At 39.8% G+C, this 26,132-nt stretch overlaps 1 protein-coding gene across 1 annotated transcript; it reads left to right on the forward strand.

Annotated features, from left to right (window-relative positions):
• Positions 1-15: 15 nt before the first annotated feature.
• LOC124137587 (centrosomal protein of 76 kDa-like) lies at positions 16-25,687 on the forward strand. Its single transcript, XM_048398934.1, has 12 exons — positions 16-201; positions 2,577-2,811; positions 7,557-7,784; positions 8,068-8,253; positions 9,890-10,116; positions 10,502-10,693; positions 11,940-12,103; positions 12,992-13,112; positions 14,607-14,819; positions 16,983-17,070; positions 18,010-18,139; positions 19,859-25,687. Exons 1-12 carry the CDS (start codon positions 139-141, stop codon positions 19,995-19,997), a joined length of 1,986 nt encoding a protein of 661 aa, XP_048254891.1. The 5' UTR covers positions 16-138; the 3' UTR covers positions 19,998-25,687.
• The last annotated feature ends 445 nt before the right edge of the window (positions 25,688-26,132 follow it).

The raw sequence follows: 26,132 nt of genomic DNA on the forward strand, positions 1-26,132 counted from the left end.
ACATCATTGACCCTGACCTTGAAAGGTCAGTCATGCGCGTCAACTCGCGGCCATTTTCGAAACAAGGTGACAGCACATAACAGCACGCTGATACTCTTGTTTGGATTACGTTAAGACAGGAAGGAACCACCAGGCGACATGTCACTACCTCCGGAGAAAATATCAGAATTGAAACAAATAATCCATTCCCAGCTTTCACAGGTGGGTGTATATTGTGCATTTTTTTACATGACTCAGTAGCTGACAGCGATGAAAACAAGAACGAACTTGCACGTGTGTATATTTACAAACGACCACGATGCTTTAGCTTCCCACCTTACACTATCAAAGTGGCATTGTATTAGATATACTTGAGAATTGGTTTTGGTTTGTGATAGTTCATGTATGTTGGTTTTATTACTGTTGGTTAACCCAGTTAGGCTACTGCCGGAAATAAGAAAAGTGGGAGGGTGGTTTGTCATGTTTATTGCAAATACACTGTGGCTTATTGTCTTTCCGCCAGTCCTTGAATCTGAGAACCACTTGGACATTAGGAATCAATACCCATAACTGCTAACTATGAGCTCCTCCCAATTGATGTCTACCATGTAAATGATGTAACGTTATTGAGTGTTACATTTGAAGTTATGAAACGAAAACATCAAAAAGATGATAAACGTATTCATGTATTCTAGTTCAACAGGAAGGTAAACAACATAAAATGTCGAACCAAGATCTAGTCTCAACAGGGTCCTTTCTTGATTTATAGTTTGTTCATAGAAATGGTGCATTACTATGATTAAAAGTGTGTTGTAATGTACATTGTCAGATATTCGGGAAATTTCCAAACATTTGTTATATAGTGAAATGGAAGATGTTACTTATCTGTGTTCATCATGCCAAATTATTCACAGTTTACTCAGTGAATTACATCCAGCTAATATTGCTGATGGGGTAAGGCTGGAACGAGTCTTAATTTACCAGCCAGGTACCTGACCCCCTATTACCTGACCCTACCCATGTACCTGCTGTATGTCTCAATATCTGGGTACAAACTGACCAATTGTTTACTGGAGCACAGGCAAGACCTATTTAGATACAGGTATTAAATAGTCTGATCATGCATGCACTGAAGTTGACTGAAGTTTTAATCCCTGTAATAGGGTAATACTACATCTGAATGTTGACAAAAACAAATAACTTAGCATATGTGGCATACCTAAAGATGTCACTTACCTGTAAGTTAATGAAACATCTAGTACTTTTATAGAATAAACCTTGGCAATTGTCAGTTTGACAATTTCTTCATGCTATTGTGGGATATACCATAATCTTACCAAACTTGTCTTTATCAACTTGTCTTTATGCATTGTATTTGGTTGATTATATATGTCGGAAATCCTTGCTTCAGTCAACATTGTGAGAGGAGGTAATTGTTTAAGATGGAAATAGATATATACATTTGATAAAAAAAAAGATAGCAAAGATATTTTTCATGGTTGAATGTTTTTTCGGTTACCATGGTTACTACTATCATGGAACTGTTCTGGGTGAACAATACCTTCCAAATGACGTGCTGGTTTTCTTGGGGAATTAGTCAGCAAAGAGCCAGAGTCACAGGAGACTAATCACAATTTTATTTACAAGAACAATTAACAATGAGCAATTTACAATATCTTAGAAAATAACTGAGGGTGCAACAGAGAGTCGGTACACACTCTGGGCTGAGGGAGAGAGGTCTGCTTGGTAAGAGAGTCAAACCCCTTCTCTGCCTAAAACCTGCCTACAGTATGTATTTAACAAAAATTTAAACAATAGAAAGGAATGTGATTGGATGATACACGCTTGGTTGTGTCCTAAGCTAAATGGATGGCTAGACAGAGGGGAATACTAAATCCTGTTTATCCTGTTGGACTGGCACTAATCTTGTTGACATATTTACTGGATGCTTTGAAAGAGATTAGGGTGTCACTATAGATGAGCTTGTGTGGGGGCTAATCCTTAATGCCCTATAGACGAGCTTGTATGGGGGCTAATCCTTAATGCACTATAGACGAGCTTGTATGGGGGCTAATCCTTAATGAGTCTTAATTGAAGTAATGTTATTCTAATATACCCCGGTAGGTGATGACAGATATACTTAAATAAATATCCTTTGTCTGGGAGATGGGATCTTGATACCTTAGGCTAGCATTTATCTAAAAGCTTCAAATCAATTAAACTATGTAGACGTAACTCTTGTCTTATTGAATAGTATGTCTAGAAGACGCGCTCCCATTACCTTAGGCTAGCAACCATCTAAAAAGCTTTAACTGAAACTACTGATATTTTATATATGCATTTTACCTAATGATAATTATTACTTGCTAAAACTACAATTATATGAAATGATGTATAAATATTACATCATGATAACTCATAAAAGCACTTGATGTAGATCTAATTATTATAATAACTTAGTATAAATGTTATCCCATGATACTACTATTAGCACAATTACAAACAAAAGAAATCAGAAGACTAGGTTACTGTTATGTGTTGTTTAGTTGTATGGAGTGTATTACCAACATTTTTCTTCCTTCATCCTACTTCGTCAGATGGACATTCAGTCTCGGATTCGAGACATTTTATCAGAGACTATTCATGACGAGTTCCAAGGTCGATCTGACCATGTGAGTGAGCAAGACTTGATGCAGAAACTGAGACAGAAGGGTGTTGTTGATGACATCCTGCACCAGCTACATTTTGACGGCAACTCAGCCATAGGTCCTCCTGCCTCCCACTTCATGGACAGAGATAGTCATGCCACACAACATACTGCTTCAAAACGAGGTGAGATTTGATGTCAATTATCAGGGTTTCAGGGTTTAATTTCTAGGACATTGACTGATTAAATTAAAGATTTTCTTCAAATTTGGTAATTATAATCATATACATGTAGTAGAATGTCCTAATAACTTTCCTCTCCAACAAAATCATTGCTGATTTATTTTATCTACTGTATCATCAACACATGTCAATAACTGGGATAGACAATCAACGAGGCGAAGTCGGGAGTATTCTCCTTCCTATTGACTTCAGTTCATAGGAGACCTGGTTAAGACAGACCAGGATATCCTATCTGTACCGAGGGACAGATGGCACAAGTTTCTACTTCTTTTGTCATCTACTCTACACCAACCACACACACTTCGCCAGTGGCAAGTGTTGCTAGGGTTAATCACCTCGGCACAGGAGTTAACTAGCATGGGCCGCTTACAACAGCGACCAATTCAATTTTTTTCCTGAACCCTTACATCAGGAGTCAGGATCCACTCAAGGCCATCACTCTACCAACTAAGCTAGAGCCTCAATTTGTGGCGCTGAATGTCTGCGGAGTCTGTTTATTCGGATTTTCCCCGAATACACACCTGTTTGTGGACGTCCCCTTTCAGGGGTGGAGTATTCACTTACAAGACCAGATAAGCTCAGGGCTATGGCCCGGCGCACAATGGAAGTGGCACATAAACAACTTGGAGTTGGAAGCTTTAATTCTGGCTATATCACATTGGCAGAATCAACTACAGTTAGCCCGACTCGCTATATCCACAGACAACAGCACTGCGGTGTGGTGCCTGTGCAATCGGGGAACAACACACTCCCACTCTCCACTTCTAAGGACATTCAGATTTCTTCCATCTAGTGGATCGGCTGTGACTAAGGTTCATAGTTCAGCACATCCCCGGATGTAGAAACATACTGGCCGATACTTTATCACGTCCAGACAGGGTGGCTCCCACTGAGTGGAAATTTCTCACAGAAGCATTCCAGTTACTGCTTCAGGAATTCAGGCAACCAAACATTGACTTGTTTATTACTTGCCTAGGCCACCAACTCATGACGTATATCTCCCCGTTGCCGGATCCGCAGACTTGGGCGGTGGACGAGTTCAGTATCACTTGGGAAGGGCAAAGAACTAAAACTCTTCTGCCACCACTATAACTTCCCAAGGTGCTACAGGGGATCAAGGAGACAAGGTATCTCGATCTCTCCTTTGGTCGCACCATGGTAACCGGCGAGAGGGTAGTTCGTCAAGCTCGGAAAAATCTAAAACGATTCACTTCCCCTCTCACAGTGGTCCAACCTACTCATCCACCCTCAACAGAAAATTGCCTCACCCAACGTCTGCACGCATGGTTCGTCTTTAAAAGGCGTTTAAGTGCGAAGGGTTATTTCGACACGGGCAGCAAAGCTATAGCTTTAGTTCATCGTTACTCTCCCAGAGACGACGATGACAAGTGGGGATCACTTGAGACTTTTTACAGGGAAGAAAAGAATCAAGACCCTACGATTGCGTCACAATTCCTAGAGGAATACCTCCTACATTGCGTACCCAAAAACACTTGGAAGGTAGCACCATTACTACGTAATTGGCTGCAATTATCTTAGTGTTGGCCGTTTCCGGAAAATCACAGTGTGATTAAGGTCAGGGAACTACAGGCCATATTATGCTCATTCAGGTTTGAGGATCAGAAGGCCAAGTTCCAGCCACCTGATTGGGACTTGAACGTGGTACTTCGAGGTTTGAAAGGGGCCCCCTTCGAGCCCCTCATTGCATCCTCATTTTCAAGCTCCTTCCCAGCGCGTGACACCTTCGTTACACTCTCGGTATAGTATAGAGAGCTCCACGAACGGGCTATCGCTGTGAGGAGCTTGGACATCACCAAGGAAACAATGGTTTCTCTTGGCATTAGCAAAGGCGGTACGGGTGAGCGAACTACATGTGGTCGACTCAACCCGGATCCGTTTTGAGCATGGGACGCACAGAACAGGACATCTAGGGTTATGCTGGGATTTTATTGCTAAAATCTACTACCAGGCCAACCCGACCGTTCTTCACCATCCCACCGATATCGACTATTGTGGGAATCGTACATGGTGAAGTTCTCCTGGGCTCGGTGCGAGCAGTTCGAGTTTTCATTCGACGCTCCAAGACAAGGCGTGGTTCGTCCACGACAGAAGTTAGTCGCATAATCGCAAACACCATATCTATATGGTTACGCGCAGTAATCCTTCAGGCCTACGAGATCATCAAACGGAACTCGCCGAGAGCGAATTACCCTCAAGATCTCAAGGTGTCAGCCTTACCAGGGCTCAACACGGCAATTGTGGTTTTGGAACAATCACGGAAGGATATTTCTGGAGATTCGACACATATTTTCGTTAGTCATAACCTTCGCGTTGTGACTCTCGAGGATGTCAAAGACGTTCGAAGTTTGGCCCTCTGGTTGTTATCCTGCAGATTGCCAACCACTGACGCAAATAATGAACTCGCCCTATACAGAGCCAGTCAACTTCCATGTGCAGTCACTCAGTCGCCACCAGTGGAAGAATATTAGACAATCTTGTTTGTCAGCGACGGCTCTATGACGCAGTAAGTAAAGAATTAGCTGAATAGCTATTATTTTCTTTATTACTAAGCGTGTATAGGGAATTTCTCTTTAATTCCTATGTTCAATGTTTTTGATTTTTGAACAACCCTACCGTAATGGCGTTTTTGTCTGAACTGTTCCGCTTCACGGTTTATCGACCAAATGGGGTCGTATTGCAGGGTGTGAATTATTGAGGTTTCTGTATTCTGAAGGTTGACCCACCTCCAAACCGTCCGATACAGATGCATTAAGGAGTAATGCAGGATAAGTAAAAAATTTAGTAAAATCTAAATATTTTTTACATTTGTATACTTATCCTGCATTACTACGCTTAAGGCCCACCCGTCGTTAGACTTGCCTCCCCACTTTGGCTTCAGAAACCTCAAAAGTATGTTTTTCTAAGAGCTTGGGCGACAGGCAGTGATGTGAAGATGACCTTAGGTGTCATCAAGGTCACAGGACAGCGACGGAAGGCCACTGATTGGGACTTGAGAACAACAACTTTATTTCTTCACCCAGGACCTTCGCAGCGCTGTCCTTCTAGTTGTCGTAAGTAAGCAGTGAATGCATTAAGGAGTAATGCAGGATAAGTATACAAATGTAAAAAATATTTAGATTTTACTAAAATTGTTGGACATATGATGCCAGCTTGCCAGCTGATACTTAATCAAAGTAGTAAACAAGTTCCACATATGTTGTAAAATAGAGATATTCCCAGAGGTCGATATTGCCCCAAGTCTTCAGCAAATGTCAGTCAAATTTCCCAAATATTAATATAAAGATGAAAAGCAGCGTTAGGAATTGGCACTACCGTATTTTCTTGAGTATAGTGCGCACCCATGTATAATGCGCACCCCCCTCTAGCGGGTTCAATATTTTGGAAAAAAAGAAATTTGAATATTATGCGCAGAAATTTTTTACACCGTACCCTTTCAGCGAAGTCCGGCAAACGAACGGGTGCTGAGAAACTTCGTCAGTACAAATTCGAAATTTGAGATAAAAAATCACCAGACATGTTTATTTACCGTTTAAATAGTATTTATTGTTCTGCTAGGCATTGTTTTATATTTAGGGATTAAGATTACCTTGCGTATTTTCTCGTAAACTAAGCTGGAAACAGCAATCAGCTGTACACACATTTTCTTGGAATCGACCGGTGATTCGGTCAAGACACACCCAATGATATAACTTTATAAGATTTTTAATGCAAGGATCGGCAACAATTGTATCTGAAACTATTTTATTTATCAGGAATAATATATTCCATTATTTTCTTAATTATATGCAACCTTTACTAAACATATTTAAAATAATAATAACCCTAAGCGAAGCAGCTGATGGCTATTCCCGGGTATTATTTTTTACATGGAACAGGTCTGACCAGTCACCGTCAAGGCTCACGCGCACATGATCACGTGATCGCGAGAATTTCATGTTGACATAGAATCGTCAAACAAAAACAAATATGGCTTTTAACGAGTCAAAGTATGTCATTTATGATATATGTATCCATTCTCTGTCAACTAAAGTTTGTTTCAAGGCGTCAATAGCGGTATTCTGACTGTGGTTGCTGTTAATAACGGTGAGTTGTGCGATCTTCCGATCGCTTCACACACGATTTCGCCGAAATTAATAAAAACAATATTATAAGGAATTTTGAATAAAATCAATGACATAAGTTACAAACATAAGTTCAGATATACAAAGAACACTTTTTATAGCCAGACAGTGTAATTACATAATTATTTCGCGTACTTCAGTATGGATTTGTTGACATGGTATTCCCGGTGTTTTGTGCTCACGGTAATGTCTTTCCATGGGGGAAAAAAACATCCAAACTCATAATTCGTGTTTAATGCGCACCCCCTTCTACAATGCTGTGTCTTTTCGAAAAAAAGTGCGCACTATACTCAAGAAAATCAGTAGTTCTGTAGTCCTTGCCAAACTGCCCAATAGTTAAGGTATCATAAGGACAAGTAGAATTTTGTCATTTATAAGGGGTTTGCTTTATGTTATCATAATAAGGGCTAGTGGATGGAAACTGTTAGTTTCTACCGCTGAAAAGTCATGTTATTTTAGTAATAACTAACAGGTGACTTACATTTTACTGATAGCAGAAGGGAACTGGCACAAAATAAAGCATAATTACCATTTTCTTTACTCCAGCCAACTTGGACCCAAGCCGGCGCTATCTTCACCTGCATGTGTACGGCGGCAAGGCCTTTCTGGAACATCTCCAGGATGATGACCCTCTTCCAGGTCAGAAAGTCAGCGCCTACTTCTGTCTCCATGTCTACTTCAGGGGTCAGAGGTTCAAGTCCCGGCCTGTTGCCTGTGCCTGTGAGCCTCAGTTCGACGAGATGTTCCTGCTGGAACTCCATAAAGATACAGCAGGTAACCATGGTAACCCTTGTGGAATACTCACCAATTCTTAATGTAATATAGATGAAATAATTCTTGAAATACAAAGCCGAACTTATGAGCTTAGCATCATTAAAATTTCACTCTCATAGATTCCAATGTCATTTGTTCAAGAAATGTATGATATTATTGAGACTCATTCTGTCTATTCTGTTGTAGATATGGTATTAAGATACAAGTATCAATTGACAAATTTTTGTAGACTTGAAATTGTTTCTTTTGTTCTTCTTAATGATTTTACCTGTCCTGTTGCCAGGAGATGCTGGTCGGATGGCAGATCCAGCAGGCATGTTGTCCCTCTCGGACCCGGTCCACATGGTCCTGGTGAAGACAGACGCAACAGGGGACACAACTCTTGTATCGTCTCATTTCTTTGAATGGCGGCCAGTGTTGACAGCATCACAGTCAAACATGAAAATCTCCGTAGAACTCAAAGGAATAGGTAGTTATCACTTATGACATATACCTGTATAATCTTAATGATATTAATTATTTGCATAAACTTGAATATGTAAAATAATTGATTATTTAAAAAATTACATATGGATTTAAAAAACGTCATGTGTATACAGTGTAAATCCACATAGCAGATTTACACAAAGTATGCACACCAATTTTTATCTATACAACTCCAAAAATGGAAAGCATACTGAAGTCAATTTTTTTATCATAATTATAAATAAATAAGTCAACAATAACTTAACAGACTGATTATATTATAGTTAATATACCCAAAACGGTAGACAACAATACAAAAGCAGCAACATCGTTCCCCGCAATAATACTACACAAGCCTGCCTAGTTTATTAACAAACCAATCAAGAAACAGTAGTCTGTTAGTGGGTGTGGGTCCCCTGAAGATCCGGGGTAGAAAAGGTCTTCAGCAACCCATGCTTCCCATAAAAGGCGACTATGCTTGTTGTAAGAGGCGAATAACGGGATCGGGTGGTCGGGCTCGCTGACTTGGTTGATTCATGTCATCGTATCCGAATTGCTTGGACCGATGCTCATGATGTCAATCACTGGATTGTCTGGTCCAGACTTGATTATTTACAGACCACCATCATATAGCTGGAATATTGCTGAGTGCAGCGTTAAGCAACAAACAAACACATTACACATTACACATGTTATACTCAATTTCATGTTGTAACGTCTGACTAGTGTAAAGGGGTCTCATCGCCTGTTATGGTGTTTGTTAGCCACTCATGAGTTATCTTTTCGACACTAGGCAGTTTTATAGCTTTACTGTGTGTATCACTAAATGCATAGTGTGAGATAGGATTTGTAAATTTTACATTAAACTGGATATTTATAATACATTTCTTATCTCACACATTATATGCCCTCCCAACCATCCCCACATCATAGCTCCTCCAGCCTGTCAGCTCTAAGGAAGAGAATGTGGAAGGGGGAGTCAGGTGATCAAGTTGTATAAGGTCACAGCAAACAGGATTAGAGTGCATAACCCATTTGCTTGGGTCGTGACCATGGTGATGCTGGGATGGGTTCGGGTGAATTGTTTTTAGAAGCTGGAAACTTTGTTCAAGCATTGTTTCCACATAAGGATCAAAAGAAGGAAAAAATGCATTGTTTGAAATAGGATAATTATATTTACAAGATTTTCTGATGACACATTACTGCATATACTTAGGAACTTTGAGCCTATAATTGGAGATTTAAATGTTACATTGAAGCAAATTTGCCATCAACATCCTTATCTTTGTGTTCATTTCTTTCCTGTTCTCAGTTCCAGAAAGTAATCTCAGCACCAAAACTTCTTAGAATTAAGATAGTCATAGTGCTGAGATTGCTTTAAGTGCCGAGCACTGAGTGGATATCAATTATATGTTAATGGCAATTTACAAGTTTAATAAATAGAATGATTCAAACAGTCATACTCTTTTGGATCCCACGGAATAGGGAATTTTTTGCATCTAGTCTCAATATTTGGCAAACGGCAAAACTCTAATGACTGTGTGTATAGATTCTTCAGATACTTCGACATCTATTCAGGCCTAAAGCCCAAGTCACCTCCCAGTGTCTGTCTGTAAAGTCAAACTGTTGTTTCTACCCAGGCAATGAGAGCAAGGTACCAGTAGGTATCCTGGAGGTCCAGATGGAGCTGTATCCCAGATCCCAGCAGGTGATGGACGAGCGTGTTGTGCGGGCACAGCTGGACCTCGAGCGGTCTCGACAGGCGGAAAAGGAGAGGTTGTTTCTTGTCTATGCCAAACAATGGTGGAAGGAGTTCCTCCAGATCAGAGAAGCTCACAAGGATAGACTTGTCAAGATATTTGCTCAGGTTAGATAGGATGTTGTTGATGTCATGATAATGATAATGATAATGTCAAGTGTATTTTTTTTCTCTCCATGTTCTTATGTTTCTGCTTTTGTCCGCACCATACCCATGCTCATATGTTTTAATAACATAGTAAACATCTAAGACCAGCAAATCTATAGTCTTTCATCCCACATCAAGCTGATCCCACTGAAATACTTTTCAAAGAGGCATTAAACCACACTCACACACATTCTCCATTTTCTAATTCTGGTACCGCCTGTTTGTAATGTTGGAGGGTGAATTCTATGGTCACATGTAGGAAGGCTCAGTGTGCAATAAATGATATTTTGTGTCAGTTTATATAAGTAATACCACACAATGTTAAGGTATGATATATATTTGTCAGGATGAGAATGGGACCAACAGGCCGGTGTGCTCCTATGTGAAGCCCCTGCGTGCTGGTCGACTGCTGGACACCCCCAGACAGGCTGCCCGCCTTGTCAGTCTGATCCACAACGAGAAGGTGCCGACTCTGGGAGGGGGAGATAAGCGGGAGCAGTGGACCAACATGCACGCCTTCCTGTGTAGAAACAAAGGGGTACGTGGACAGGCTTACTCACACGGACGCAAACCATGCCCATGTGCCAAGTCTGCTGAAAATATCCTCAATTATCTCGTGTGTTATGTCTCCATTCTGTTATGATGAATACCCTGGAGCATTCCGCTGCCATAGCTTCACTTCAGAAGCGACATGACTGCCTTCATCATTCGTATCTGTAAGTTTGAACAGAATTTCTCTTGCTAGTGAGAGTATTTGGATTCAGCTGCTATATTCAGCATCAGGCCATTCGAACAGGACTCAACTATGGTAATAGTCCAGGACCCATTCCACAAATCGATCTTAGCGGTAAGATTGTCGTAAGTCTATGTTAAAGTATGGGAGTTGCGATCGTCTTAACAATAAGATTGTTTTGTGGAACGGGGCCCAGGGTATTTAACTTATGGAACGGAGATCTAATACACTGGATAAATGAGCATGATTAATATCAGGATAAACGAGAGATGTCGTCAGTCAGGAAACCCGAGGATGGATGTAATTCAGAAGTCTGTATTAGATGGTGTAAAATAATGTCATGTGCTTCCTGTTTTTAAAAATATACAAATATAAACACAAACATAACTTTCAGATGTCAAAAAACCATTCTAGTCCATGAGTATTCTCTGCCAGAATAATAAGGACCATGTTGTTTTATGTAGCTTAGTGTTGCTTATCGGGACTCTGAATATCGGGACAATCTTTCTTGTGATGCCTGATAATAGGCTAATCTCAGACCAAAGCACTAAGATTCTGCCAAGGTCATAACATCACATCTTAAGCAACTCCTCCAGTTAATTAGTTGAGTTTTCTGTGTGATGTTGGGAGTCACTACTGGGGCTGTTTTCACTATTTGGATAGTATTGTGATGGTAGTATAGCATTAAACTACCTTAAGGGATGATAATTATGTTAATAAATGTGATAGGAAAGAATAAGGTGTTAAAGTCAGCCATTTTCCTCCCTGTCGCAATGCAAATCAAAGGGAAGTTGTAATCCTTGTTATTTACATTCGGCTGGTTTGAAATACTACTGTAAAATCTAAGTTTACTGATGCATAGTTTTATTTATAACTAATGGTAACTTTTGAAACTATGCATTGTTATGCATACTATCAAAAATACAATCGGTGCTCTTAAATTCTTATCGACATTGTACAATTGTATTATTTTAATAGTTTGAAATGTGGTTACACTCCTAGTTTTTGTCCCCTCTATATATGAGCTGATGTTGTGTGGTGTATTTACCAGGACTGCGAGGATCATGCAGTGTTACTGTGCAGCCTACTGATGGGCTTCGGACTCGATGCCTATGTGTGCGTGGGCACCAAGGCCAAGGGGTCTGTACATGCCTGGGTCATGACCATCACAACAGATGGCGTCATCACCTTCTGGGAGAGTCTCAATGGCCACAGGTGGGTGAATCATAGTCGTGATAGGCATTGTCAGTAGGCTTTTTCGTGAGACCTGCATGCCATGTTAATGTGTATTGAATTCAGTAATGCTTTAGACTTGTTATATATAATTAGATGAAATGATTTCCAATGTTAAACCTTCATGTACAACCAGTCTTGTTAGACTTCATCGTTATCGAGATGACCTGATTTTCAACATATTTGACAATGTCACATCGTTTAGTGCTTGGTGATTTGCTTCATTTCCAGGTTTTGATTGGAAGCAGTGAAACATGTTTACCCTTTTCTGATAATTTGCAACCCTTGAAGAAGAGGGTAGAATAGGTCTTCAGCTACCCATGCTTGTCGTAAAAGGCGACTATGCTTGTCGTAAGAGGCGACTAACGGGATCAGGTGGTCAGGTTCGCTGACTTGGTTGATGCATGTCATCGTATCACAATTGCGTGGATCAATGCTCATGATGTCAATCACTGGATTGTCTGGTCCAGACTCGAGTGCGGCATTAAACAACAAAACACACAAATCTGATAATTTGCATCACGTTTTAAGAAGACTTGTTGAAAGGCATTGCCCTTGCTACAACATAGAGATTCTCAGTACAATGTTAGTGTCAGCTTATATCTATTGTACAAACAACAGGAGTAAGAGGCGACTAATGGGATCAGGTGGTCAGACTCGCTGACTTGGATGAAACATGTCATCGATCCCAATTGCATGGATCGATGATCATGATGTCAATCGCTGGATTGTCTGGTCCAGGCTCGATTATTTACAGACTGCCATCATATAGCTGGAATATTGCTGAGTGCGGCGTTAAACAACAAACAAACAAACAACGTAAAACAGGAACTGTCCTCATGTCCGCTGTTATTACTGTGGTGTGTTCAGGTATATACACGAAGCAGTGGACCCCGACGGTCCTCCCATGTCCAAACAGTCCCGCCCAGCATACCCCTACAAGACTATAGGCTGTGTCTTCAACCACCAGAGCTTCTTTGCCAATTCTCAGGTAAGGTTTTGTCAGTAATGAAAATTGTGAAATTTGACCTGAATTTATTACTGGTAATGAAACCTGGGTGCCGTTGTACAAAGCAATCTTAACTCTAAGGTGATCATAACTCCATACCTCAGCATAGACTTACGACAGTCGTAGAACCAAGATTGTTTTGTACAACGGCACCCTGAAAGGACTTTTTCAGCATGTACATAGTTTCATTATTGTGTCATTTATGTTTCATTTATTATTGTTATTATCAAAATATTTTTGATTACGTCTTTTTCTGTACCAGCAGTTCATATCAGTGATTTATGATCATGTCTGTATCATTAACTTGTACCAGTAATACACTGTCTGTGATTTAAGCCACTTGTCCATAGCCCAAGCAGTGTGAAATTTCTTTTGGTCTTGTAAGCTTTGCTAATAAAAGTCCATACATTAAACCTACGGTCTGAAAATGATGTCAAGAGACAGGTTCCGGCTAGTAGACTCAAAAGGTTTTGCGTACTGACTGAATACATGTACTGTATTTACTGTGACTATGCTTGTTGTAAGAGGCGACTAACGGGATCGGGTGGTCAGTCTCGCTTACTTGGTTGATGCATGTCATCGTATCCCAGTTGCGTGGATCGATGCTCATGATGTTAATCACTGGATTGTTTTCATATAGCTGGACTATTGCTTAGTGCAGCGTTAAACAACAAACAACCAAAAAACAAAATGTATCATCAACTTGTATCGGTGATACATGAGCGCGAGCAGGTTCGTACCCAAATATATCCCAGATATACCGCAGATGTATCATGATCTATGGTTGTCATTGAGGCAATCTCATTAAAATCAGACCTTAGTTCCCGCTATCGCTAAACAAAGATCTGTGAACATTCCATAATGGGTCACGTCAGAATGACCTTTCGTACGACCAATCAAAGCGTCGCTTACTAGATCACGAGAGTGATAGTCAGAATTTTTTTTATAATCATGCAACCTCGAAAATATTAACACAGGGTATTCTGAACGACAGTTACGGCCCGTACAACTGATTCTGTCAAAATCATTGTCCATCTCTTCCTTCCCGTTGGGAGAAACATTTGAATGGAGGAGGTGTTGCACAGTGGAAAGCACTGCCATACAATCTCAACCATCTATTAGACATTCTGGAATGTTCGTTTGTTCAGTTTTAATTGAGAAATGTGTCAACATATTTTTCAAGCATAGTCTCAAATGGAAGTTGCCAGGTTCAAAACGAGTGCCGTAAAGCTCGAGAAAGCTGCTTTTTAATTGGCTGATGTCGACTTCTTGTTAGTCATCTCAGTGGTTGGTCAGAGTTCCCGAAAGGTCGTTACTTAGATCTGATTTAATGAAACTGTCAGTGAGGCCTATGCTCCTCCATCTCGACAAAATGACATCCATTACCTAAGCCTTTTCTTCCCATGATACAATGCCATGCCATGAAAACTCAAATCCTGCTCCAAGGAACACAGTCAATTTTTTCCTGTATTTCAGGTGACAGACAATGTAGAGACTTGTCGCTTCGACCTGACAGATGAGTCCCGGTGGAAGTCAATGGCAGGTGATGCTGTCATGTCTGTATGTGGGCCAGGGGCGTGTCCCACCTGGCCGACCCCGCCCCCTCTATGTGCCTCCACCCTAGACCCCAGCATCCTCAGCAATGACTTGGAGCAGCAGCTACGTGTCCTGGTGATGGAACACAGGAGGGTGAGGAGGATTATACAGAGTTGTTTCCCCTTGCTAAGTGTGATTGGTGTCAGTGTGTCACTGTGCACACTGTGCATGTTAGACTTCTCAGAAACCTCAAGAGCAGAACAGCTAGTGATCAACCCAGTTATTTCTCCTCGATTGTTGGTTCAATCGTAAGTTTACTCGTCTTTTCTATTGCAATAGTGTCAAAAAATACATTTCTCCCAAATTGTTCGCAAATTATCCTGTGTGTTAAGGTACCGTATATGACCGCGGATAAGCCGACCCCGTAGATAAGCCGAGGTGTTAATTTGACCATTGAAATACGAAAGAAAATGATATGACCCGCAGATAAGCCGAATCAGGAATTGAAAGACAAAAAACACTGCGAAGTCGGACTGCGTGACATGTGCAGGTACTCGCAGATATTCAAAAATATAAGATGAAAAACGTTGTAATTATATTGAAAAAGTCATTATTATTTCTAGTAAAGATTTAACAAACCAGTCATCCACTTTCATAATGTGGGAAGCTGTTTCTCGTGGGTTTTTTTAATCTCATAATGATCGTTATAGTTGCCATCAACAACCAAGCGCCATTTTGTGAATCGGTGTATATAGAATTCTCAACCCGTGAGAAAATATATCAGCTGGAGCGAAAACTCGCAGTTTGAATTCAGCATCGTAAGCATGGCGTTTTCGTTTAAAACTCATGATGAAAATGTCAGTCAGTAAAAATATACCAACTTTTATAACCCCCTTTACACCACTATTGTATGTTAATCCAATTGAATTAAATAAACTATCATACTATGAACACATTGAATGACCATCACTTACTCACAGGCTTTTCCAGTTTATTAAACTAATCTCTCGAAAACAAAGGAATTAAGCCCCTACTCCCAACACGATCGCTAAGCACCCACAACTTGAAAATGTTTGTGTAAACAACATGACAATAGCAATCGGCCCGTTATTATCAATGCTGATTTCCTTGTGTACCGTGTTGCTTTAAACAACAGGAAGCAATCACAGTGGTCACCGTTTGTGACGTCACAGGAAACAGCTGATCACATGTTTTTGCAAATGGCGAACGGAATAACTCGCCAATACAGTTGTTTATTTGCCCCTTTCAATAAAGGTAGACACTTGTTCACTATCAATTTATGAACTTTGCAAAACGTACGTAATAGCTATTGGCGATTTTATCTGGGGATTATATATTATAGCTGTGAATTACGTATATTGTTACATGTAAAGATTGTGGAGTTGACGAAGAACGATAAACTTTGAACATTCAATTGAAAACTTATTATCGGAAGTAGTAACATGCATAACATTTTTTTAATAATGACAACATTGGTGTATAATAATAACTTTATTGATAATTTATAACAATAATGGCTCTAGTTGTGGCAACTTCCAAACTTTCGGGAAGTTGTAATCTATCGGACCGTCATTCAGGCGATGTTTCTGACAGATCACGATCTGAAAAATACTATCATGAAAGTGTATCCCGTGGATAAGCCGACCCCTTTCTACAGAATCTTTTTTCTGGTCCTCAAAATTCGGCTTATACGCGGTCAAGAAGCCACATTGCATAAAGCTAACAGATTAACTGTAGTAATATGAAAGAATCAGATGGTCCTTAACTTCTTTTGAGAAATATGTGATATCTTGTCTTATATTGTATGAAGTCAGTCAAAGCTAGTAAAGAAACACGCCTGTGGAATTGGTCGTAAGAGGTGACTTATTGAATCGGGTGGAGAGGCTTGTTGACTTGGGTGATGGCGTGTCCCCGATGGCATGGATCATTGTTCGCAATATCAATCCCTGGATTGTCTGGTCCATACTTATTTACAAGCCGCTGTCATATACATGTAGTTCAAATATTGCAGAGTGTGGCGTTAAACAACAAACACACATTGTAAAGCAATAGAGACCTGGGCCTCGTTACTAAAAGCAATCTTAGCTCTACAATGATCGTAAGCCTATGTTAAAGTATGGGACTTACGATCACCTTAGCGCAAAGATCGCTTTGAGGAACGGGGCCCTGGGTTATATTTTTATGCGTTTGCTTTATTAATTTGTGCAGAAGATCCTGATGTACTTCATCTTTTTTCTGTATTCCTATGAGCATGATGAGAGACGAAGGTTTATGTGATGATGATGTTGGTTCCAGGACCAGGGTCTGACCACATCCTGGGATGACCAGTTGAGCTACCTGCTGACACCGGCCCTGGCAGCTTACGAGTTGGAAAGAGTCACAGGTACTTGACCGATGCAACATGTACCAAGGGGAGGTTGGATAGCCTAGTTGTAACCAGGAATTCATTCATCACACCTATGGTGGGGTAGCCTAGTGGTTTAAGTGTTTGCTCATCACGCCGAAGACCCGGGTTCGATTCCCCTCATGGGTACAATATGTGAAGCCCATTTCTGGTGTCCCCACTGTGATATTGCTGGAATATTGCTAAAAGCAGCGTAAGACCATACTCACTCACTCATCAACCTAAGACTTAGTTGATAGTGTTTCCTTCGTACCCCGAGAATGTAGATCGTTGCTTATATCAATCACTGGATTATCAGATCCAGACTTGGTTATTTACAGACCAACATCATGTAGTGGGAACATTGAATAATGTAGCATTCACCAAATGAACAAGCTTTATATTGTTATTGGTGTTGCTTAAAGCAGTGTGAAAACTGAACTCACCAGTACCACAAATCATCACAATAACAATAAAGATCTTAGCATTTTGTTTAAAAAACATTTATGAAACATTTCAAGTTTAAATAAAATATCAGAATACCAGACAGTGAACATGCTGAAGTGCCATCAGTTTTGGTGTATTATTGTACTATGAATAGTGAGAGGACACGGGTCTAGCCCGCTTGTCTGATGTCCCAATCCACATAGCTGGAGCAATGCTTACAACAATCAGTCTCACATTAACCATTCATCCCAGTAGGCTGTTCAGGTTCATTTGTGGGGTGGTCGGGTAGCCTAGTGGTTTCAGCGTTTGCTCATCACGCCGAAGACCTGGGTTCGATTCCCCACATGGGTACAATGTGTGAAGCCCATTTCTGGTGTCCCCTGCCGTGATATTGCTGGAATATTGCTAAAAGCAGCGTAAAACCATACTGACTGACACAGGTTCATTTGTACCACTGACAAATCCAATGTGTGAGCTGTGTGTGTTGTGCAGGACTGACCGCAGGCAACGAAGACTTCCAGGATGCTGTGAGGCACTGTGTGCCAGACGGCCATACCTTCAAGGGCTACCCTATACAGTTCACACACCGCAATGCCCGCAAGGTGTTCGCTACATGCCTCAAGTAAGTAAACACAGCCCCCACCCAAATCATGGGTATTCAGGTACAGAATCAGTGTGCGAAATACTTCCCAACAAGACAGCCAGGCAGGTGATCTATAAGTGTTGCCTGCACATCTTCAAAGTTACCTGCCCACATTCAGGCTTTATAAATATTGAAAAATCACAAAACTAAGAGACAAGTCATGTCTTGATTCAGTTGAAATAATGCAAACAATTACTTGATAGTTTACAAGGAGTTATAATAAAGCTGAAGACGGAAGTAGTTTTAAAATTATCTGCCAGACATTCGGGCAGGTGGAGAAAAATTTCATGCAGCCTGACAGAAAAGTTACCAGCCACAGGCAGCAGGCAGGCTGTTATTTCAGACACTGTGCAGAATAGTATCCAGCTGGGCTAATATGTTGTAAGAACTGAGTAAATGGGAACTGATGTTAATGAAAAACGTGCAGTGCAGACATCATGGACATTGTGTGAATATATTGTAGAATATGTATGATATATATGACACTCAACAACACTCAATATTACCACATTTTGTCTGCCTTCTTTAATTCTAAGTACTTGTAGGTAGGGCTGTTCACTCCTATATTCGGTGAATCGAACCGTATCCATTCATGAATTGAATTCGTTATTTGTGGTCACTAGAATCGAATATTCATGAATATGGAGTCATGTACATTTACATACCCTGACCCTTAAAATATCCATTAGAACATATTAATATATGCATAGATTTCTTCAAAGACAACACTCTTTTATATTTAATTTGACAGTATTGTAGTCACTGGTCATTGTCGCATTTTAGCAGATACTAGTACCTGGATAAGTGAAGTATATAATTGTATAATAAATTAATTATTACCAAACTATCTCACATAATTTATTTTGTTATTGTTTCACTGTCTATCATAAATAATACATCAACTGCTGACCTCCTATTGTATTCGTTACCCTATATTCATGATACGAATCGTATTCGCCTCATAGTGTATTCGTTGCAGCGCTACTTGTTGGGGAACCCATGGGATAGAATAGGTCTTCAGCAACACATGCTTGCCGTAAAAGGCAACTATGCCTATCGTAAGAGGCAACTAACGAGATCATGTGGTGAGGCTCGCTGACTTGGTTGATGCATGTCATCGTATCCTAACTGCATGGGTCGTAACGGGTGGCCAAGTCGACTAAAGCGCCGCGATTAGCTGTGCAGAGTTGCGTCCCTTGGACACACCAGAAACCTATGATCGTTGGTTCGATTCCCGGTTCGCCCTGATTTTGTTTCTAGGTTTGTCAGCACCATACCCGTGCTTGTGGGTTTCATTGAAGTGGTAGGGGTCTGAGACCTGCATCACTTTGGGCTTTCCTCCCACATTAAGCTGACACGCCGTGATATAACTGGAATACTGGAATACTCCGTTAAACCCAACTCACTCACACTAATTGCGTGGATCGATGGTCATGTCAATCACTGGATTGTTTGGTCTAGACTTGGTTATTTACAGACCACCGTCATATAGCTGGAGTGCGGAGTTAAACAACAAACAAACAAATAATGAAATACCCTGAACAATTGAAGTCAGCTTCAGCCATTTCGAATTTTCTTCCATAAACAAATGATCATGCTTATGTTAGCACTTCCGATTAACAAGGGAGGCATGGTGAAATGTTTTTGACGAATCACTGAATTTGGTGATGATGTACCTTGCCGTGTCTATGGTTACAGAGCATCACGATGTGAGGAGATCATCAACTGCCGCGGCGACCAGGTCCGCCTAGGGCTGCGAGTCCGAGTCTTCCCCTACCCCGAGGCTGCATGTGCGACGTGGCTGATGTTTGCATGTAAATACAAGTCTGTACTATAGACTGCCAGCTCAACAACAGGTGCTATATCCAGGTCACAGTGTTCTGTAGTCAAGAAATACTTCAACATGGTGGATTATATGTGTGCATGCTTTTGAGATGTCTGTGTTTGATGCTTACTGAACTGTTTGTGACATATATACACATGGTATATATGAAGTGGGCCACAGGTGATATGAGGTTGGTTTTGCACAGCAGGCGCTTAGAGTAACAGGAGAAAAGTAATACGACTAATAATAAATATCACTTACTCCATGGTCTTCAAGGTGAAAGTGTAAGGATGTGGGTGGTAATCTAGTTGTTAATGTTCCTTCATATCCCACCGAGAACCCAGTTAATTGGTGCATTGTTTGAAGTCCATTTGTGTTGTGCTTCATGATGGTGGGAGAACATCAATCCTCACATGTACAGAGTGTTTAACTCTCTCAGATAGACAATACAAAGACAATGTGGACACAGTTCTAATTGACAATGTAACCATTATTCAATTCTCCTTCTTTATACAGTGCTATAAGAGCAGGATGCTGATTGCATGGAAATAGTTGCATGTTCCAGTTAAAAAAAAGGTCAAAATTAAAACATATATGTTGAACCCCACTACTAAATACACATGTACTAAGTTTCATTACATTTTGTAAAAAGTATCGTCACGATATGGCTGAAATATTGCCGATGTGATGTAAAGCATAAACTCACTCACTCACTATAAAAAGTAATTCCTAGGCAGTTGCCATAAAATTCTTGTTTGATATGGCTGTCATGGCAGCCATATTGAAAATCAGATTTGATTTTCTTAAACAAATTGGAGTGTCATCATTGATGGAAACAAGTATGTGAAGCTTCATCCTCGTTTGTGCAGTGAGGATGTTTGACAGACGACGCATTGCAGACGCTGGACAAACAGCACTTGACATCAGCTTACTTTACATGTCAGGTGAGCTAAAAATCCAAATTTTGAAAATAATGATTATCTGGACCAATTTTTCTTTTGTTGGCAATCCCAGATAAATCCATGATTCATGTGGTCAAACCAACTCCAGGATGTGCTGAAGTGACTGAATGTTCAGATAGAAGATGCCTCTTCTTTGTATCGTCAATACTTAACGTATCAGTATCATATTTCTTTGTCATAATCTTAGTACATGAATATTTGCTCATAGTGAGACACAATGACATATCTTTACCTGTTTTCGTAAGATCTCTCTTTCCTTACTGAGCACACTTTGACCAGTCCTCAGGTGAAACAGGCATTCCATTTAGGTATACTCAGATGCCAAGCCCAAGATAGAAACAACTGGTTCTCCAGCAATAATTATAAAAATTAAGTATTATTGTTTCATTTTAATTAGATTTTTGATGCTCAGGTATTTTATTGATGTGGGACTTTAAAAGATCTTTCTTAGACTTCCATACATGTCAATAGGACACTTGACAGAGTAGACACAATTTATGGACAAAAACTTCTTTTAAATTGTAAAGGCAACATTTTGGTCTTGCTTGACAACGGTATTAGGGTCTATACCGAAACGTTGCCTTTACATTATCAGTGTTCCCGTTTACCGGTAATTACCAGTTTTTGTACCGGTAAAATTAGGCTTGGACCGGTATTTCATTTGACTGCCAGTCCCTGTGGACCAATAAATAAAGTACCTAATAAATCCTTGTTGTTGAACAAATCATCTGTAATATTCATAAAAGCAGCTTGTCTGTTACCATCAGGGTTTCCCCTTGTCTATTTCTAGGTTAAATATTCATGTTAGCGAGTTCGCATCGAAATATTTTTTAAAAAAAGAGAGAAAATTGTGACTGAAGCTTGAGTGAATGACTTATAGATCTAACTAAGTTACATCAGAGATGGCATCTTTGCACTGAACAGGATGTTGAACGAATTAAAGCCAAATAATTTTCATACGTTTTTTTATTTGTTGAAATAAAATGGTGGGGACTGGTAATTTTTAGAGTTGCCAGTCCACAAGGACTGGCAGTTTCAAAAGCCAGCGGGAACACTGAGTATTAAAGAAGTTGTTATCCATAAATTGTGTCTACTTTGTCATCTGTCAACTTCTAAGTAATGCCTTTCAAACAAAACATGACACTTGTTTGCAACTACATTTCTGGCTACTTCTTGCCACTTCATCAGGCAACGATTATCCCTGAAATGTTGTTATAAAACAAGGAGGTTATATAAAAATGTCACGTCTTCATGTTCTTGCAACTTCTAAATACATACCAAAGACTTTCTATTCTTGTCGAATGGATGTTGATGCATTTACAACATGGTACGCTGGTACATGAATGTTCTGTTTTAGAAGGCAGCTTTCTGTAACATATTCTTGCTGAGAACTTTAAATTACTAATCCTCTGTTAAAAATTAGAATTAATTTGGTTTTTAAAAGTATTTGGAGGCAACAACTCGTATATTAGGAACATATTGATCTATTTAGAGGTGGCCTCTGTCAGTACCCTCACTGAGGGATTAGGAATCTTATACAGTTTTAGCACTACTTGCTACATGCCAGGGAAAGTCTGGAGAACTGGTCCCAAGCGATCTATGCCAGATCTTAATGAATCGGGTGCTCAGTCTCGTGGACTTGGTGGACAGCATGTCATCGTACCCCGGCAGCATGGAATGTTGCTCACAATGTCAATCACTGGTTTTCTGGTCCAGGCTTGATTATTTACAGGCTGCCGTTATATAGCTGGAATACGGCTGACTGCGGTGTTAAACAACAAACACACACACATACTTCCTACATGTATCATATCAGACTGGTTTTATTCAACATATTCATTGTGTTCTGGAAACTAATTTGGATGTTCCTTTGTTACACCAGGGATGTCAATACCAGCCAAACTAAAACTGATAGCAAAATAATGTTATTACTTGATATAAGAACTTTCAGACTGCTTATTACATATGATTATTCCACTTGTTAGATATACAATTCATAAGTAATAGCGACGACAAAATGGCAACCGTAAGTGTATGTTGAACTGTGTATGCAAGTCACATATGCTTCCATCTTGTTTCAGAATCTATTTGTGTTCATTTACATGTTTGTGTGATATTTCCAAAAAAGAAGCAGTTGTCTTGTGGCTGACTTCTATCTTGTCTGTTTTCAGTAGATGTCAAATATGGTACTTATATTTTACTCCAGTATCATGTATTGCATCCATTTTTCTCTGTTAACACGTCTTTATATATATATATCTGTCTGTCTGTCTGTCTGTCTGTCAGACTTTCTGTGTAATGGAGAGGGGCATTCCACTCTTAAGCTATCAATATTGCTAACTATCAGACCTATTCAGAATCGGGGGCACGGGTGGCCCAGTCGTCTAAGGCGCCGCAATTCAATGTGCAGAGTCGCAACCGTTGGGCATGCCAGAAACCTATGATTGTGGGTTCGAATCCCGGTTCACCCCGATTATGTTTCTAGGTTTGTCAGCACCATACCCGTGCTCGTGGTTTCAACGAAGTGGTAAACGTCAGGGACCTGCATCACTTCGGGCCTTCCTCCCACATTATGCTGACACGCCGCGATATAACTGGAATACTGTTAAAAGCGGCGTTAAACCCAATTCACTCACTCACTCTATTCAGAATCTTTGAATTTCATTAATTACTCCATATCCCGTTACCTTGGTTACGAAACGAGACATTTTGTCAAATCATGTGATTGACACTGCCCTCGAATATTTAACTTGTCACATGATCAATTTTGACTTGTCACATGATCAATATTTCTTCATCTGCTAGAAAACTGTACGATGTCTGCGAGTGGCAAAACACAGTTTGATGATCTCGATCAAATGCTAGATAAGAGGGACAAGAATGATTAAATATGAATAAATTTCGGTATAATGAAACAATTGATTACTCTTGGCAAGGTCATTATGTGAAAACAATACCCAACCTGTCTTGATTCTTGTTTTTCAAGTCAATCATTTTCCTTCACAAGCTGCAAATCTAGAAGTTTGTACATGTCATACATTTCAGTGATATGGCTGCAAGTATTATATGACAAGTGAGGATTAGATGATCATTTGACATGGAGCCTTTTCAACAGTTACCATGGTTACGAACAGTTTGAAAATATTTCTTGGATGTTTAAATTTAAAGATAACTTACATTTGTGAGTTGAGCAAAATTATTGTTGGTCGCAGACTAAGTTATATCCCAGTTTGACAAAACAAATAAGCTGTTTATCTCTGACAATATGAGCAGGAAACACTATATTTTTGTGCTCTGGTTATGATTGAAAATGTTTAACCTTTTTTTATGGAAAGAAACTGATCAGTCTGCAGTCCCACCATAATCAAGCAAGATTTATTACATTAGCTCAATCTTTGTTCAAGTCGTAACTTCTTTAGTGGCCAAAGTTTTGTTTGTAATTAATGGATTTTGGTTCTGCCAGGGTCTATGGTTTTGTTCTGTAATATTATAGTTTGTAGATAGTCAAGAAAAGAAATGTCCATTTAATCATATCATGCATAACAGCATTTATTTGCTTCCACTCAAAATATACATAGAGGGCAGAACTATTACAACAAATAAACGTGATATATTCATAATTTATACTGGTGAAGAAAGATACCAACCCAGAATGTTGTTACTTATATTTTTGTTTGTTTTCTTGAGTTTTTTTCTACATAATAGTGACAAATGTTTGGAGATTGAAAACCACCTACATCAGCTGTGATAATGATGATGATCAATCTCATTAAAATCAGACCTCAGTTCTCGCTACGGCTAAACAAAGATCTGAGGACATCCCATTAGGGGTCACGTCAAAACGACCTTTCATCCGACCAGTCAGAGTGCCGCTTACCAGATCATGAAAGTGACAGTTGGAATGTGATTTCTAATCATACAACCTCAAAAACTTTAACTCCGAACGGTAGTTACAGGTTTAACGACTGAATCCATACACTGTAGACCATCTATTAGCCATTGCAGAATGGTCTTTGTTCAGGTTCCAAATTTGTAATCGAGAATTTGTCCAAATATGTTTCGAAGCGTAGTCGCCAATTTGAAATTAGTGCCGTAAAGCATGAGAAAGCTGCCTTCTGATTGGTCATTCCATTGGTCGCTCAAAGTTTGCGCAAGGTCGGTCTGACGTGACCCGTAATGGGATGTCCTCAGATCTTTGTTCAGTGGTAGTGAGAACTAAGATCTGATTTTAATGAGATTGGATGATGATGTAATGAGACTCGGTGCCGTCTTTCACTGAAGTCACTGAATGCCAAATCTACAAGGGAAGTAACTCTTCACTGACTACAGTATTTCCTTATGTTGACCAAAGTTTTCTGAACACATGACAATAGCTGTGTTTGTATTTTATCACGTAGATATGTTTACACATTCCTGTTTGTGTGGGAGTAGTATTAGCATTCTGATAGCTGCAGATAAAATTGAAGGGAAATTCACATAAGTATGGATCTCATATGACAGTCATACATGTAGGGGTAGTTTCTCAAAAAATACTACCCTCACCAACAAATATTATTTTTTATAATTGTATTAGCATTAAGTCTTGTACTGTAGCGCCGTTGCATTTTGTTTAGTATTTGGAATGGGGGCTTGTCATTACTGTTAGTTTGCTCCAGCATGTTTTATCATGTTGAAATTGTAAATTACAATGTATATATCATGTCACAGGTTTGACATTTGTAAATAAAGAATTATACTCTGTCTTTTGTCCTTTATCATGTAAGCAGGATAACTCGGACACATTTTCAAGTTTTTGTAAGAATTGGCAAAATGGCCACAAAAATCAAATTAAGTTGTTCAAAGTTTTTAGGCATGAGATAAACAACAATGTTGTTGTACAGGTTCAGATCTCATTCTGTGTGTTTTGTTTGTTATGTAATGCAGAACTCGGCAATATTCCAGCTATATGACTGCAGTCTGTGAATAATTGAGTTCAGACCATACAATCCATTGATTGACATCATGAGCAATGATCTTAGCAATTGGGATATTACATGCATCAAGTCATCTAATGCTATACTTCGGATGGTCGTAACAATGGTGTCTCTGTAATTGTTCACAGAATTCTTATCCGACTCATGAAGATCCGGGTTAGAATAGGTCTTCTGCAACCCATGTTTGCCGTAAGAGGCGACTATGCTTGTTG

The sequence above is a fragment of the Haliotis rufescens genome, unplaced genomic scaffold, assembly GCF_023055435.1.
Source record: "Haliotis rufescens isolate VD_foot unplaced genomic scaffold, xgHalRufe1.0.p SCAF_19, whole genome shotgun sequence".
Lineage (NCBI taxonomy): Eukaryota > Metazoa > Mollusca > Gastropoda > Lepetellida > Haliotidae > Haliotis > Haliotis rufescens.

Coding starts and splice junctions, on each gene's coding strand:
- LOC124137587 (XM_048398934.1), top strand. CDS start 139: ATGTCACTACCTCCGGAGAAAATATCAGAATTGAAACAAATAATCCAT. Junction 7,785..8,067: donor ACTCCATAAAGATACAGCAG/GTAACCATGGTA, acceptor TCCTGTTGCCAG/GAGATGCTGGTCGGATGGCA. Junction 12,104..12,991: donor GAGAGTCTCAATGGCCACAG/GTGGGTGAATCA, acceptor TGGTGTGTTCAG/GTATATACACGAAGCAGTGG.